Genomic DNA, 15,791 nt, shown 5'->3' with positions numbered 1-15,791 from the left:
TTTTTAAAAGTAAGTTGTGAATTTAGTTAACATATTTGTAACAAAAATATATAAAACTAAGTTTGTAAGTAAAAGATATAATTGTATTTTATAACTACAAAAATGTTAAATTGCATTAAACAAGTATCATATATTTTTTTTAAATTGTAACTACTAATAAAGAAATAGATTATATTGATTAAATATATAATATTTTATGTAAGAATAAATATTTATTTAATATTAATAATTATATTCATTTTAAATATTTATAAGTAAAATAAATTTATTTGTAATTATTATTATTATTATTATTAGCATACCAAAAGTATGTATGAACTAATTACTAAAGAGAAAAAGATAAAAAGAAACTAAGTATAGAAAATAGAAAGAAAAGAGTAAGATATTATCATATATATATATATAAATATTCATTTTTCAGTTTTAAAAGTAGTGTGCCCAAATATTTATAATTGTATAAATATATATAAACATCTATTTATATATATATATAATATTAGTTTGAGGAACTGAGATGAATGGATGCATAATTGTGTGGGTGTGTAAGCAAGTGATAAAACCTGAAAGTTAATACAGAAAACTAGAGTTTATACCGTAAATTTGTAATTATTTTAGAAAACCATATATTTAGAATTTTTTTTCTCAAACACTATGCCGTTTGTAATTATCCTAAAAAATTATGATCATTTTGGGTCAAAATAATGGCCCATCAGTTTCCCTTCCCATATTTTTTAGAAATCTACAAAAATGCACTAAACGTTCAAAAAAATATGAAAAATATAGTGCATTACAAAAATACAGAATTTTTTGATAAAAACGGAATGACAAAAGTGTAAATACGGAGTGGCAAAATCATAAATAAAAATTGTAAAATACAATTTTTGATGATCAACGTTTACAAACTAGTAAATATCTGTTACAAACTTCTAAATATCTGTTACATGTTTGCAAATAATATTTACAAAAATTAGTTATAGAATTGTAGATTTTTTTTTTTGTAGATAAAACTTACAAACAAATTCGTAACTAAATTTTTTATTTTTGTAACAATAGTTTACAAATCTAGTTTTACAACTAAGAATTATATTTTTGTAACTAACATTTACGAAAATATATTATAGTTAAGAAATCATAACCAAAATATACATAAAAATATTATATTTTTCCATATTGTTACAATATTGTGCCAAAAAATTACAGGAACCTTCATATTTATAATATACAACTTAAAAATATAAATTTAAGATGTTCATTATTTATAAAACACTTTATTAAATATATATATATACTGGTGAAATACAATATTTTTTTTAAACAAGTTTTACATTTTTGTAACAAGAGTCTACTAAATTAATTTCACAACCAAAAAGTTTAGTTTTGTAACTAACATTTACATAAATATTTATAAATTTCTTTAACATGATTGTTACAAAAATTTATAAAATTAAGTTGTGAATTTAGTACATGTTTGTAACAAAATTTATAAAACTAAGTTTCTTACTAAAAGACACTATTTTATTTTGTAACTAATATATACGAAAATGTTAGATTGCATAAAAACAAGTAACAAATATTACAAAAAAATATATAACTACTAGTATAGAAATAAATTATATTTGTTAAAAATATTATAATTTATGCAAGCATAAATATTTGTTTAATATTAATAATACATTTATTTTAAATATATAAAAATAAAATAAAAATAAAAAGAAATTGATTGAATATTATTATATCACATTAATATAATTATATTACATCGATTAATGATGTATCTTTTCTTACTGAGTAAGATTACAAGACAAAATAAAAGTTGATCATAACACAAAAGAAAAAATCATTCATTACCTTTCAGAGACTAAACTTATACACTAGTGAGTTATATTCTTATCTTAATTCATTTTATTATTCTCTGTCTATTTTTTTTAAGACACTATATATTTGTATTCACCGTATATTTCAAATTTTTTTCTAAACATACGGTATTTTATGTAATTAATACAATAATAAACCTATTTATACAAACTCGAATCTGAGCAAGCAAGGTAGGTCAAAATAGCCGAAGTGTTGAACCCATTGAAGTTTGACCCAGCCGCCACGGTATAAGCACCCATTTTCGTAAACAAAAGCCAATCGTTGACCTCAAGCTCCGGTAGCCGGTAACCAGTCAAAACAGTGTCAAGCGCGTCGCACGTGGGTCCAAACACCGTCGACTCATACGTTATTTCACCTTCGCACGTGGGGTTGGCACGCTTGGACGAGCAAGCCAGAGGCACGCACGTGAGAGTTGCGTGGTCGTAGAGTAAGCAGTTCATGGAGCCATAGATTCCGTCGTTAATCCAATACTCTCTCAAATCGCCTCGAACTCGCTTTCCGATTACGTTAGCGGCTAACGTGAAAGCCGTCTCTCCGAAGAACCGACCCGGCTCGGCTATGATGCTCAGCCCTTGAGAGTTGGGGAAGTGCGTCCGCAGAGCGGCTCTTACGTTTGAAGCAGCTTCTTCAAACGGCTCGCCGGAGGTGAAACCTCCGCCGATGTTCAACACTTTCAATTGTTGAAACCCGACCCGAGCCGCCGTCTCGAAAACAATCTTGGCTGCTTCTATGGCGCCTCTGTAAGCAGCCGATTGTGTGGATCCGCTTCCGATATGGAACGAAACGCCCCTCACGGTGAGTCCCGCGGCTTGAGCCGCTCGAAGGAGAGGCTCAACTTCATCAGGCAAAGCACCGTATTTGGGACCCAACGGGCACCGAGCTCCGCCATCATCCGGAGCTTTGATCCGAATGAGAAGCTCACATTTGGGGTGCCACTTTCGGATCTTCTCCACCTCGTCTTTCGAATCGAAGGTCGTTAGGTTAACACCTACAGTAGCGGCGTACTTGATATGGGACTCCGGTTTACATGGGTTGGCGAAGATGATTCGGTCCGGGGAAACTCCAAGGCCCAAAACGGTTTCGATCTCGGCCCGGCTGGCGCAGTCGAAACCGGAACCGAGCGCGGCCATGACACCGAGTAAAGCTTGGTCGGGATTACATTTGACGGCGTAGAAAGGTCGGACGGTTGGTAGGCTACGGGTCCACTGGTCCATGAGGTTGGTAACAACGCCCAAATCAAGGACATAAAATGGTTCTTTAGAGTCTAACTGGGCGTCGTTAATGATGGTCTGCAAGAAATTAATCAAGCCATTATTATCTTCATCAATGGGTGTAACTTTCTTGCCTCTCACACCTGGTGAACCCAAGATAGCCTCGAGGCTCATGATGGGGTTCGACTGTGCTTCGCTGCCCATGCGTACGAACTTTGTTGTAAGAAGAAGAAGAAGAAGTTGGATTTGGTTTAGGACGTAATTGGTTGGGCATGTGTATGTGGATGCTCTATATATTAATATATATATAGAAATGCTAAGGGGTTGTTTGTGGTATATTGATGCAATTTAATAAGGTGTCCTAATTATTTAAATTTAATAAGTATTAAAGATATTGCTAAACAATCATAAAATGTTAAACAAGTATAAGTATTAAAGATATCACTAAATAGGTGACAAATAACAATACTCATATATATATATATATATAGTAATGATATATGCACATATGTACTCAAATATTACACGTATGAGTGTTTTTTAAAATAATGAGTCTCGATTTTAATAAATGTAATTGGCTAAACCAAACTACTACATCACTATATATAATATTTAGGTGTATATATAATGTATAGAGTTGACAAAACATTAAACTGTTAGTGCCAATTACAGGCGGTTTTTGGGCCAGGTAGAGAAGAAACTATGGCGATTTGAAAAGGACGAGATATACAGGTCTTAGAAAGAAAACAAAAAACGAGATCTATTTTGAATATTCTTAAATTTTGAGATCCATATATTAAGTGAGATTTGGTATTTGCTGTGTTGTATTTTACAAACTAGGTAATTACTGCCCCCAAAAAAACGGTAATTACTGCTGAGATATCAATGATATATGCCCTAAAATATTGTTGTCACTCATTTTTTAAATAATATATTCTAATTTAAATAAATATAATTAGTTAAAAAAAATTATCACCTTATTTTTGTGTAAAATTTATGTACATAGCTGGACATATTAAGGTGTTTGATATAATTTAGTTTGTTGGAAATGAGAATGTCAATTCTTATTCATGTTTAATAAATTTATATTATTTATTTGGAATTTGTGTTTTCAAGTGAATTTTATATTTTAGTTTGATTTGAAAGTAATTTTAATTCTTTTAAACATTTTATATTCCATTAATTTAAATATCTTCTAACTCTATTCCGACAAACTCAAAGGTCCAACCAAACACCCTTACAGTAATCACAAATGTATAGATTAGTTATTATTTCTAGTTAAATCTAAAGAATGAATGAACTTTTTCTTTTAAATTAAAAAGCGGTTGACTATTTAAAAAAAATAAAAAATCTAATTTGATTGAAAATATAATTGAATGGTGAGATTTGATTGGCAAAATCAATTACGTGATTGATTAATAATATGGTGTAATTTTGTAGTTGACGTGGCACTGATTACACTAATTATGGGAAAGAATTAGTGCTACATTTAACTACAAAATTTTGTAAATTTGGGTATTGTAATGTATTTTTTTTGGTTTTTGAAAGGAAATATTTTCATTTATTGGTTTAAAATGGACCACAGCCCTAGAGGTCAGGCAGAATACAACAAAGTTTTTCTGTTTCAGTCTTGTTTGTGTAATAAGCTTGCTATAGTTGTATATATATATATATAAACTTATTATTAACTATTTCTTCCTTTAATAAGTAATGTTTTTTTAAAAAAAAAAATCATATATGTTAAATTAATTTAAACTTTTATTATTAGTATTATTTCATTTTATAATCTTTTCCTTATATTTTGGTTTACATTACACCAAAGTCAAATTCACAACAAAATAATACTAAATTGAAATAAATATTAAAGGAGTGTATTAGGCAACACCTTATTTTGAAAAATAGTATCTATGATCATGGCTGAGATTTGGTATTGCTATGGTACAACTAGTAACGTAATTGCTGAAGTTGCATACTTGTTCCGTAGTTTGGGAGATAGATATATAGGCAAAACTAATGATTGAAATGGTTTCATATAATTAAGAAAAAAAGAGGCTTGGAAAAATGGTTCTATTTTGACTGTAATTTTGTAAAACCACGAAAAAATGTAAAGCTTTGTCTAAGTTAAAAGGAATTACTTTTACAAATATGTGCCAGCAAAGTTCGAATTATGGATAAATCATAAATGGATTATTATTGAATGGTTTTCATATATTTTTATTATTCTAAATACTACCTTTTCAAATGACTTGTCATTAGGGATGCACATTTTTCTCGAGGCCCCGTTCCTAATGGGGCCGGGAATCCCCGTTTAAATGGGGAATGTGGCAGGGACGGGGATAGCACTCCCTGCATCGATAGGGGCCGTTTAAATTTTTATATATTTTTGTAATATTTTATATGTATTTTATATTTTTCTTTTATGTTTTTGTAGTATAGTCATAACTTTTTTAATATTTTAAATTTTATTAAGGATAGTGTTTAATATTTTAAATAATAAATATTGTGTAATATTTTAATTTACATATAATTTACGATTTTTATTTTAAAATTTTAATTTGAAATTTATTTTTTAAATAAATGGGTTCCCTGTGGGGATTCCCTGTCCAAATAAGGGATTCCCCACTCCGTCCCCGACGAGGAATAAGCGAGAATGGGGCGGGGACGGGGATTAAAAATATAAATGAGGACTGGGGAGCACTCCCCGCCAATTCCCCGCTCCGTGTGCATCACGTAAATTATTAAACTCTGTAGAATTTGACTAAGATTAATGCAACTTTGTTTCTAGAGAAGTGCTAAGAAAACTTTTTATTGTACTCTCTTTTATCTATGTATGTATAACATGTCGATATTATTCAATTTTTTATATTTTATTTTTAAATTATTAGTAGAATCAACATCTCATTCATTGATTTAAAATAGTGTAATATAAAGTGTATTTATCGGTATTTGACTATCTTATTTTAATATTATTAGTTTCTTGGGTTTATTTGACTGTCTCACATGGACTTCTGTTCTTTAAAACGCTCCCCAACTACCATATGACTTGAATAATCTTCATTTAGTAGTGACCAAACCAAAATATAATTAATACACAATAGTTGTTAAAAACTTAAAATGAACGTGTTACATGAGAAATGAAAAATGAATGAAAAAAGGCACAAGTATATGGATTCGTTCAAAGTCTTAACATTTACACATTTGTGGTATTTTCATATACTAGATACAAGCAACGTACAATATGCATGTTTGTTTAGTTTTATTTATAAAATTTATTAATTATTTTTATTAAATTTATATTAATATCTTATAAATTTCAAATAAATATCATATTTTAATTAAATAATTTATTTATTTTTGTTTAAGTTTATCTTTGTTCTAATTTTTGAATTTGGGAGTGACAACAAGAGATTATATATTATATATTTAATGTAATATTAAATATTATACCTGGATTTTAAATTTAAGTTTCTTGCTAGTTTTTTTTTAAAAAACAATTTGTTGCTAATTATCATGGTAAAATATTTCAAAAATATCTTATTTTAATTTATTTAATTATTTATTATTTGTAAATAATTATCATTGTAAACATATTTTAATTTGTTTAACTATTTATTATTTTTAAATAATTATCATTGTAAAATATCTAAAAAAATATCCTATTTTAATTTTGTTAATTATTTATTATATTTTATTTAAGTTTAAGTATTTACAAAATACTGTTAAATATAATAATATTCTGTTAAAGTTAACATTAAAAAAATAAAAAACTCTTTAAACAAAAAATTTATGTTATCTACACATTTATTATATAGAAGAGATTTTAATTGTTAGATCTTTATTCAATAGTTGTGATTAATTTAATAATTTATTAAGAAAAAACTTGTTGATTTAATGATATACAATATATTTAAAAATAATATTAATTGAGCTAGTATTTTTTTTTAAATGAAAAAAAAATAACTAGATTAATGACATATGTTTGAAAGTTAATAAATTTACTTTGACTTTTTTCACGTTATGTACCTAACTATCTATTAAGTAATAAACTAAGGTTTTAACTCTAAACACACCCACGGTGGGGCTCTTGCTTTGTACCAAAATATTAGGGTTCAAAGTCCCTATACCAAAATTTTGTAAATATATATATATATATATGGGTATTTATTCAATCCCTCACTTCAAATTGAAGGACCAAATCCCTCATTTGATGTCAACCGTTGGATTCTCTTTTAATCATAATGGATGGTTGGATGATCATTTACTGTTCAAAAATTGGTAAAATACCCAACTAACCCATAGCAACCTAATACTTGTTAGCTTTTTTATTTTGGATATTTTCACTCATATAAATTTTTTAATACAGTTTTATATTATTAATACAACTATTTATGAGATTATTATTAAAAAATATGAATTTAATTTAATTTATCATTACAGAATTTAATTAATTAAAATTTGTAGTTAAATTAGAAAATTAATCTTAATGAAAATTGACTAACAAAATTTCTAATAAATGAAAATCGTTTTGAAATTTTGATCAACCAATCACATGTTTTGTAAAAAAATTAACACACAATGCAATCAATCATATTTTAATAAACAGGCTTTCACATATTAAATTAAGATTTTTAATTCATAATCACACTTTTATAAATACAATTTTATACTCACAAACCAATCATGTCCTAAATAAGTTTAACTCATTTGTCATTTTTTTTCTTTGGGTGGAGGGCAAGTAATTTGTTTTTTTATTAATCTTATTTGCTTTACTGATTAATTTTAAAATCTATTAAATTATATACATATATAATGGTAATAATTAAAAATAATAAAACTAGTTTAAATGGTTTTAAATTTATAAATATTTAATTTTACAAATAAAAAATATTAATGATAATCATTTTCTCATTTATTAATTTTTATGTTAAAAAAACATCTAATTAATTTTATTGTTAAATACATTAATAAAAATAATTGATGTTAAACATTCTATCATCTACAATAACTGATACTAAACATTCTACCATCTACAATTTTTTTATTTTATAAAAAGAACACTTAAAATAATTAAAATACACAATTTATATGGCTCTACACTATATTATATTTTCCAACCTAATTAATGGTAATTCAATCTTCTCAAAATTAAAAAATAAGACTGACAAAAAAAACTTATCCAAAAAAAAAATTAATACAAAACTCATACACAAAACAATCATAATATATATCAATTTTTATTACATTCTTCTTGTTTTGTATTACTCAAACACAAGATTTAAATTACATAGCCCTAAACATATGTTTACGTAACTACTATTGTAAATATATCAAACTTCATAATAGATTTACCATACAACCCTCAACAAAACACATTTTTGGACATAAAATGACACATATGCCCTCACATTTTAAAGCTACATCAAAGACTTTTAGTCAACCGGTTTCCATAACCGATTAGAGCCTGTTACCAAAGTATTGCTCCATCTCTCTTAATATGACACATAGCCTGAAGCTAGGACCCACCTCTGAAGGACTAAATCCTTTGAGGGATATTAGAATTTGCCTATATATATATTTATATATGCAAATATTTGTCCGGTATTGGTCCCCATAGTAGTGGGGCATAACCTACCTAGCTAATGCTATTTACTAGTCACTTTTTTAAAATTTAAAAACTAAGTCCACATTTTAGAATCTAGATAGACGTAGAATAGGAAAGTAAATACATGATTAATTATAGGGTTGTAGACGAATAGCATTACATTATGATGATATAAATTAAAGATGAGGGACACACGGGGTGGCCATTTTGACATATTGGTTTAAATATCTCCTAATCTGATCACCAATTTAATATTATATTTAGGATAAATAGTATTTTTATTTGGTGAATTTTTCACACTACAAAATTGTGTTTCCTAATATATATGGCCAGTTAAAATTTTTTCTTGAACTATTGATATTATCAGATCGTGCCCCATATTACGATTTATAAATTAATTAGTATTTTCACTCTCCAAACTTTGATAATTATCAAATTGTGCCCCATTTAATTATAAAAATTTAAAATTCTATTTTTCTATTAGTTCTTAAAAAATTAAAGAAAAAGTATTAAAAAAATTCAATACAAGCCTAAAATTATTTAAAATTCTTTTTAAATACATTTAAGTTTGAAAATATTTTTTAAAAGAAAAACTAAATTGTTACAAATGAAAAAAATATATATTCTTTCCTTCTTCATTATACTTTTTAAATATATTTTTCTAATTACTTTCTATTCTTTCATTTTTGCCCAATATTTTTTATTAATTAAGTTTTATATATTTCTTTTAAAATTAGTACATTTTAAATTTATAATATTTCATATATATTTAATTTTTAAAATGATTTTAGGGGGCAAAAATGAGAGAATAGAAAGTAATTAGAAAAATTAATAAAAAAAATAAAGAAGAAGGGAATATATTTTTTTTTAATTGTAACAATTTAGTTTTTCTTTTAAAAAAATATGTATTTAAAAAGAATTTTAAATAATTTTAGTCTTTTATTGAATTTTTTTAATAATTTTTCTTTAATTTTTTAAAAACTAATAGAAAATAGATTTTAAAATTTTTATAATTAAATGGAGCACAATTTGGTAGTTGTCAAAGTTTGGGGGCGAAAATGCTACTTATTTTATGCAAATCGTAGCAGGGACACAATCTGATAGTATCAATTGTTCAAGGAGAAATTTTAACAGCCCGTATATATTAAGGGGCACAATTTGGTAGTATCAAAAGTTCACGGGCAAAAATGTTATTTATTCTTATATTTATATATAATGCTATAATACATCATTACATATGTTGCATTGTGAGCACAACAAACATTATTTTTATTATTGTTGATAACCAATAGCTTGTTAATTAAATGGATTAGTTAGTTTTCTATTACTAACTAAATCTGTTATAACAGAATTATATTCTGTCTTGTAATAAACTCAATAGCTATATAAAACGTTCAAGTCTCTGTTGAATGCAAGAAAGTTATTGCATTTTCCTCTCTCTTGTTCTACTGCTACATGGTATCCGAGCCCCTGACCAGTGTCAATGGCTTCCTCTGGTGACCACTCATCCCCGGCGGGCATCACCGGTCCTGGTGTTCTTTCGAATGTTCCTGCGACTCAATCTTGGAATCCTTTTCTCATTCACTCACTTCTTCTCTAACTATCAAGTTAGATCGCACAAATTTTTTTGCCTGGAAATCTCAAGTTCTTCCAATAGTGGTTGGTCATGATTTGGATGAAATTCTACTTACTGATCTTTCACCACCATGGTATCTCATCAATGGTGATCCTAATTCTGCATTCTCTCAGCGGCGCAAGAAAGATCAACTTCTCCTTTCTTGGATTAGGTCATCTATGACCGAGGGTATTCTTGGCACGGTGGCCAGCTACACTAGCTCCAATTCGGTCTGGAAAGCCTTGGAGCAGAAACTCTCCAGTCAATCGAAGGCTTGACTACTCCAGCTCAAGAGTCAGTTGTCGAATGTTCATAAAGGTACTCAATCCATATCTGAATATGTTGATAGACTTAAAGCTCTCTGTGATTCATTGGCCATAGCTGGACATCCTATCTCTGATTTTGACCTAATCCTCCACCTCTTGAATGGTCTCGGACCAGAATTTGATCCCGTTGTCTCTGGCATTACATCTCGGAGTGACAATCTTTCTCTTGAGGAAGTTCAAGCATTACTCATGTCTCATGAAACTCGGCTTGAGAGACATACTACTATGATGGATCTTTCCACAAAGATGGCTGCTAATCTCACTTTTGGCTCAAGAAGTGGTGGTTTTCGATCGTTTAATAGTGTTGGCAGAGGCACTACACATGAGTCTTCCTCAAGATCATTTTCCCGTGGCCATCCTACTTCTCAACACTCTCAGTATACCCGTTCGTTTAATCCAAATCGACCATTGTGTCAAGTGTGTCTGCTATATGGTCACACTGCTCCAGTGTGTCATTACCGGTTTGATAAGAACTGGATCGCCCCTAAATCTGCATCTGGCCAATCTCAGCCTCAAGCGAATCTTACTTAGCACTTTCTTGACTATGACCCGACTACCTACATAGCTCAAACGATTCCTGATTTTGGTGATGATCAAGGTTGGTATGTGGATACTGGCGCCACGAACCATATTGCCTATAATGAAGCCCCTCTTGAGGGTGTTGTGCCTTATGGTGGACAAGAAACTGTGGCGGTTGGTGATGGTAAGAAGCTTGTCATTTCTTATACTGGTAAAGCTTTAATTCCTTCCAAAACCTCTTCTCCCTTGCATTTAAACTCTGTCTTGCAAGTTCCATCTATCACTAAAAATCTAGTTAGTGTTTCTAAACTCACCAATGATAATGGTGTCTTTCTTGAATTTCATAAATCTTGTGTTTTGTCAAGGACAAGCAAACGGGAGTTGTTCTGGTCAAAGGGAAACTTGAAGATGGCCTTTACCTCCTTGGGGATGATGGTTCGAGTCTGTCAAACACTTCCGTTCAATGTCATCTAGCCGAGTCTATTGCCTTTTTAGTTTCAAATAATTGTACAGTTCATTCTTGTAATCACAAATGTACCCCGCTTTCATGTAATTCTACAAATATGAATAAAGACTTGATTTCTCCCTATTATACAAGTTCACCTGCTACTGTCTATAACTCAGTCCTATCTATTGATATTAATCTATGGCATTGCAAACTTGGCCATCCTCCGCTTGCCATTCTCACCAGAATATTGACTCAAGCTCATATTCCTCATTCCCTTAAAAATCTGCATTTTTGTTCTGCATGTCAAAGAGGTAAAAGTCACAAATTACCTTTCTCACTGTCTCAAACTCGTGCCAACCAACCTTCAGAACTTGTTCACACTGATGTATGGGGGCCGTCACACGTTGTTTCCAAAGATAACTACAAATACTACATTGTGTTTATTGATGATTTCAGCAGGTTTTCTTGGATTTTTCCTATGACTGTTAAGTCACAATCTTTTGAATTGTTTATTCACTTCAAAGTCTTGGTTGAGAAACAATTTAACTTGCCTATAAAGCGAGTTCAAGCTGATGGTGGGGGTGAATACATAATTTTTGACAAGTTTCTAAAAGATCAAGGCATACGGTTTCAACACTCATGTCCTCACACTCACGAACAGAATGGGAGAGTGGAGAGGAAGCATCAGCATATCACTAAAACAGGCCTAACTCTTCTTGCTCAATCTGGTCTTGACATGTCTTACTGGTGGCATGCATTTCAGTGTGCAAGTTACTCCATCAATAGAATACCTACGCCTGTTCTTCATCATCTTAGCCCGTATGAATGTCTCTTTCAACAGGCTCCTGACTACAACATCTTGAAGTCTTTTGGTTGTGCTTGTTTTCCTCATCTCAGGCCATATAACCATCACAAGCTCGAGTTCAGATCTAAAGAGTGCATTTTTCTTGGTTATTCTCCCAAGCATAAGGGATATCTTTGTGAAAATACGGCTGGAAGAATGTTCATAGCTCGACATGTGAAGTTTAATGAATCCATATACCCAGCACTTCGGGTTACTTCATCACCGTAGGTACAATCTGACTCCTCTTCTTCTTTACCTACTGCTCAGTTTTCTACAAGTGATGTAGCTTCAGCAACTAATCCCATGTCTTCTCTTGTTGCATCGACTAACTCACCTGCCTTTCCTGTGTCATCTCCTTCTGAGCATGTTATGACTCCTGATGCTGCTGATGCCTCTGAAGATTCATTAACTGCGTCATCTTCCTCATCTGATGGTTCATCATTGCCATATCCTGTGCCTGAAATTTCTCCTTCTCCTACAGCATCTTCACCTAATGCCCCGGCTGAGTCAGATTGTTCAAATGATGCACCTGAATCTACTTCTGTCCGACCAGCTCCTTTAAGGACTCACTCTATGGTTACAAAATCTCAAAAAGGCATTTATAAACCCAAAGCATATATGGCTACTAAGCATCCTTTACCAGAATCATTACTGCCGACTGAACCCAAATCACTCAAAGCTGCTCTTCAACATCCAGGTTGGTTTGCTTCAATGCAAAAAGAGTTTAATGCCCTTCTTTCAACAGGCACTTGGACATTAGTTCCTTATAAGCCTCACATGCATCTTATTGGAAATAAGTGGGTGCATAGAGTGAAACTTTATGCAGATGGTACTCTTGACAGGCTAAAATCCAGATTAATAGCTAAAGGCTATCTTCAGAAACCGGGCATTGACTTTGAAGACACTTTCAATCCGGTTATCAAACCAGTTACGGTCAGGCTTGTTTTAACATTTGCTGTCTCATCTCAATGGGAAATTCGACAGCTTGATGTTGCAAATGCCTTCCTCAATGGTACTCTCAATGAGACCGTGTACATGTGTCAACCTCACGGCTTTGAAGATCCTAGCAAACCTACTCATGTTTGCAAATTACATAAGGCATTATATGGCCTCAAGTAGGCTCCTTGGGCATGGAATGACAAGCTCAAATCCATTCTTTTTCACTGGGGATTTGCTGCATCCAAGGCTGACACCTCCCTTTTTATCTACGGTACTGGAACCGACTTAATCATTCTTTTAGTATACGTGGATGATATCCTTGTCACAGGGCCTAATACTAAGTTGATTCAGAAGCTGGTTAATGATCTCAACACTGCATTTTCTCTAAAAGATTTGGGACAAGTTCACTACTTCCTCGGCGTTGAGATTCACCGCAACCCAGAAGGTCTTTACATGTCTCAGTCTAAATATATAATAGATCTCTTGGTTAAGGTTCATTTAGAAGGAGCTAAAAGTTGTTCTAGTCCTACTTTGAGTTCTCACAAACTTTCTCTCACGGAAGGCTCTCCATTTGAAGACATAACTCTTTACAGAAGTACATTAGGAGCTCTTCAGTATCTAACACTAACTAGACCTGATGTTGCCTTTATTGTTAATAAACTCTCTCAGTTTATTCATGCTCCTACACATGTTCATTGGGGAGCTTGTAAGCGCCTACTCAGATATTTGAAAGGCACTATATCTGATGGTCTTCTCATTCGACCTGTTCTTAGAATGTCTTTGGCAGCATACTCAGATGCCGACTGGGCAAGTTGTATTGACGACAGAAGATCCACGGGGGGGGGGGGGGGGGGGGGGGGGGAGGTATGCAGTTTTCTTAGGCTCCAATCTGATTTCTTGGTCTGCAAAGAAGCATCAAGTGGTAGCAAGATCCTCAATAGAATCTGAATTTCGTGCCTTAGCCAACACAGTAGCTGAAATCAAGTGGCTCTGATCTCTTCTCACTGAATTACAAGTCAAATTAGCAGATGTTCCTATCATCTGGGTGGATAATCAAGGTGCGGCCTCGTTAGCAGCCAATCCTATTTTTCATGCTCGCTGCAAACACATTGAAATTGACCTACATTTTGTCCGTGATCAGCTACTCAACAATGAATTGGCAGTGCGTTATGTCCCAACATCTGATCAGGTTGCAGACATCTTCACAAAGTCTCTTCCCATCGATCGGTTTCACTATCTTAAAGACAAACTCAAAGTGGTGACTACCCCTTTTCGTTTAAGGGGGGATGATAACCAATAGCTTGTTAATTAAATGGATTAGTTAGTTTTCTGTTACTAACTAAATCTGTTATAACAGAATTATATTATGTCATGTAATAAACTCAATAGCTATATAAAACGTTCAAGTCTCTGTTGAATGCAAGAAAGTTATTGCATTACTTCAGAGCTCTTTTCTCAACTTTTCCTCTCTCTTGTTCTACTGCTACAATTGTATCTCTATGAATAATAGAACATCAAAAAGAATTCTAAATAAGGACTAATTAATTATATCAAGGATTTAAATATAAATTTTTTAAAATGAGACTAAGTACCAAAACAATTTAAGAATTTTACTTATGAGAGTACCAATAAAAAAACTATCCAAATCTTAAGTCAGAATAAATTAACTCAATAATTTTTGTTGACTGATTTATTCGTCAATTATCAAATAAATGAAAAGCTTAAAGAACAGAAAGATCAAATACCAGCTTTTCGTGGTTCAAAATGTTAATTAGTCCTAGTTCATGAGTCACTTGTACTAAGATGAAGAACTTGCAAGATTCAAGTTCTCTTTTCACTTAAACATCATTTTTTCTCACTTTGAAATGTTCGGATCATTTTACAAGTGATACCCTAGCCCTATTTATAGGCGATTGGGAGGATTTAGCTCACTAATGAGAGTTGATTACAATAATCTCTTTCCATTATGATATCAATTATCTATAGATAGAGATATCATATACATTATATAAGTTGGTGGCCCCAACAGATATTTGGCTGGCCCAATATAAGGATGTTGAGTCCATTGCTTTATTGGAAAAGTGCTCCTTGATACTGTTGGAATGGTAGATGCACGTTTTCTCATATCAGGCGGCGTCATGAGATATTCTATTTGCCGCTTGAACATAACCGACAGTACGATCACTGCCGCTACTAGATGTCAGCAAGTGTTTGTGGTCCCAAGTGTCTCTTTGGTTCACACTTGACAATAGTTCTCATTTTCCGAAGGGAGGGCTCTTAGTGTTTTGGCCAGTTGGTTATTGCTCGAGAACCTTTATAAGCTCATCTCCCGACTAGGTTCTCAAGAGGTGGCTCTCTGACTATTAGCCTAATATATTCGCTGGGACTGGTAAGAATGACATACACTTATCA

General features: G+C 31.4%; 1 protein-coding gene across 1 annotated transcript; it reads right to left on the bottom strand.

Moving 5' to 3' along the window:
- Positions 1–1,706: 1,706 nt before the first annotated feature.
- Positions 1,707–3,368, bottom strand: LOC133804225 (ornithine decarboxylase-like). The gene has a single exon (XM_062242379.1). It carries the CDS (start codon positions 3,288–3,290, stop codon positions 2,013–2,015), a length of 1,278 nt encoding a protein of 425 aa, XP_062098363.1. The 5' UTR covers positions 3,291–3,368; the 3' UTR covers positions 1,707–2,012.
- Between the last annotated feature and the right edge of the window lie 12,423 nt (positions 3,369–15,791).

The sequence above is a fragment of the Humulus lupulus genome, chromosome X (genome assembly GCF_963169125.1).
Source record: "Humulus lupulus chromosome X, drHumLupu1.1, whole genome shotgun sequence".
NCBI classification, from domain to species: domain Eukaryota; kingdom Viridiplantae; phylum Streptophyta; class Magnoliopsida; order Rosales; family Cannabaceae; genus Humulus; species Humulus lupulus.
Note: the sequence above shows the minus strand (reverse complement) of the source record. Positions and strands in the feature narration are given on the sequence as shown.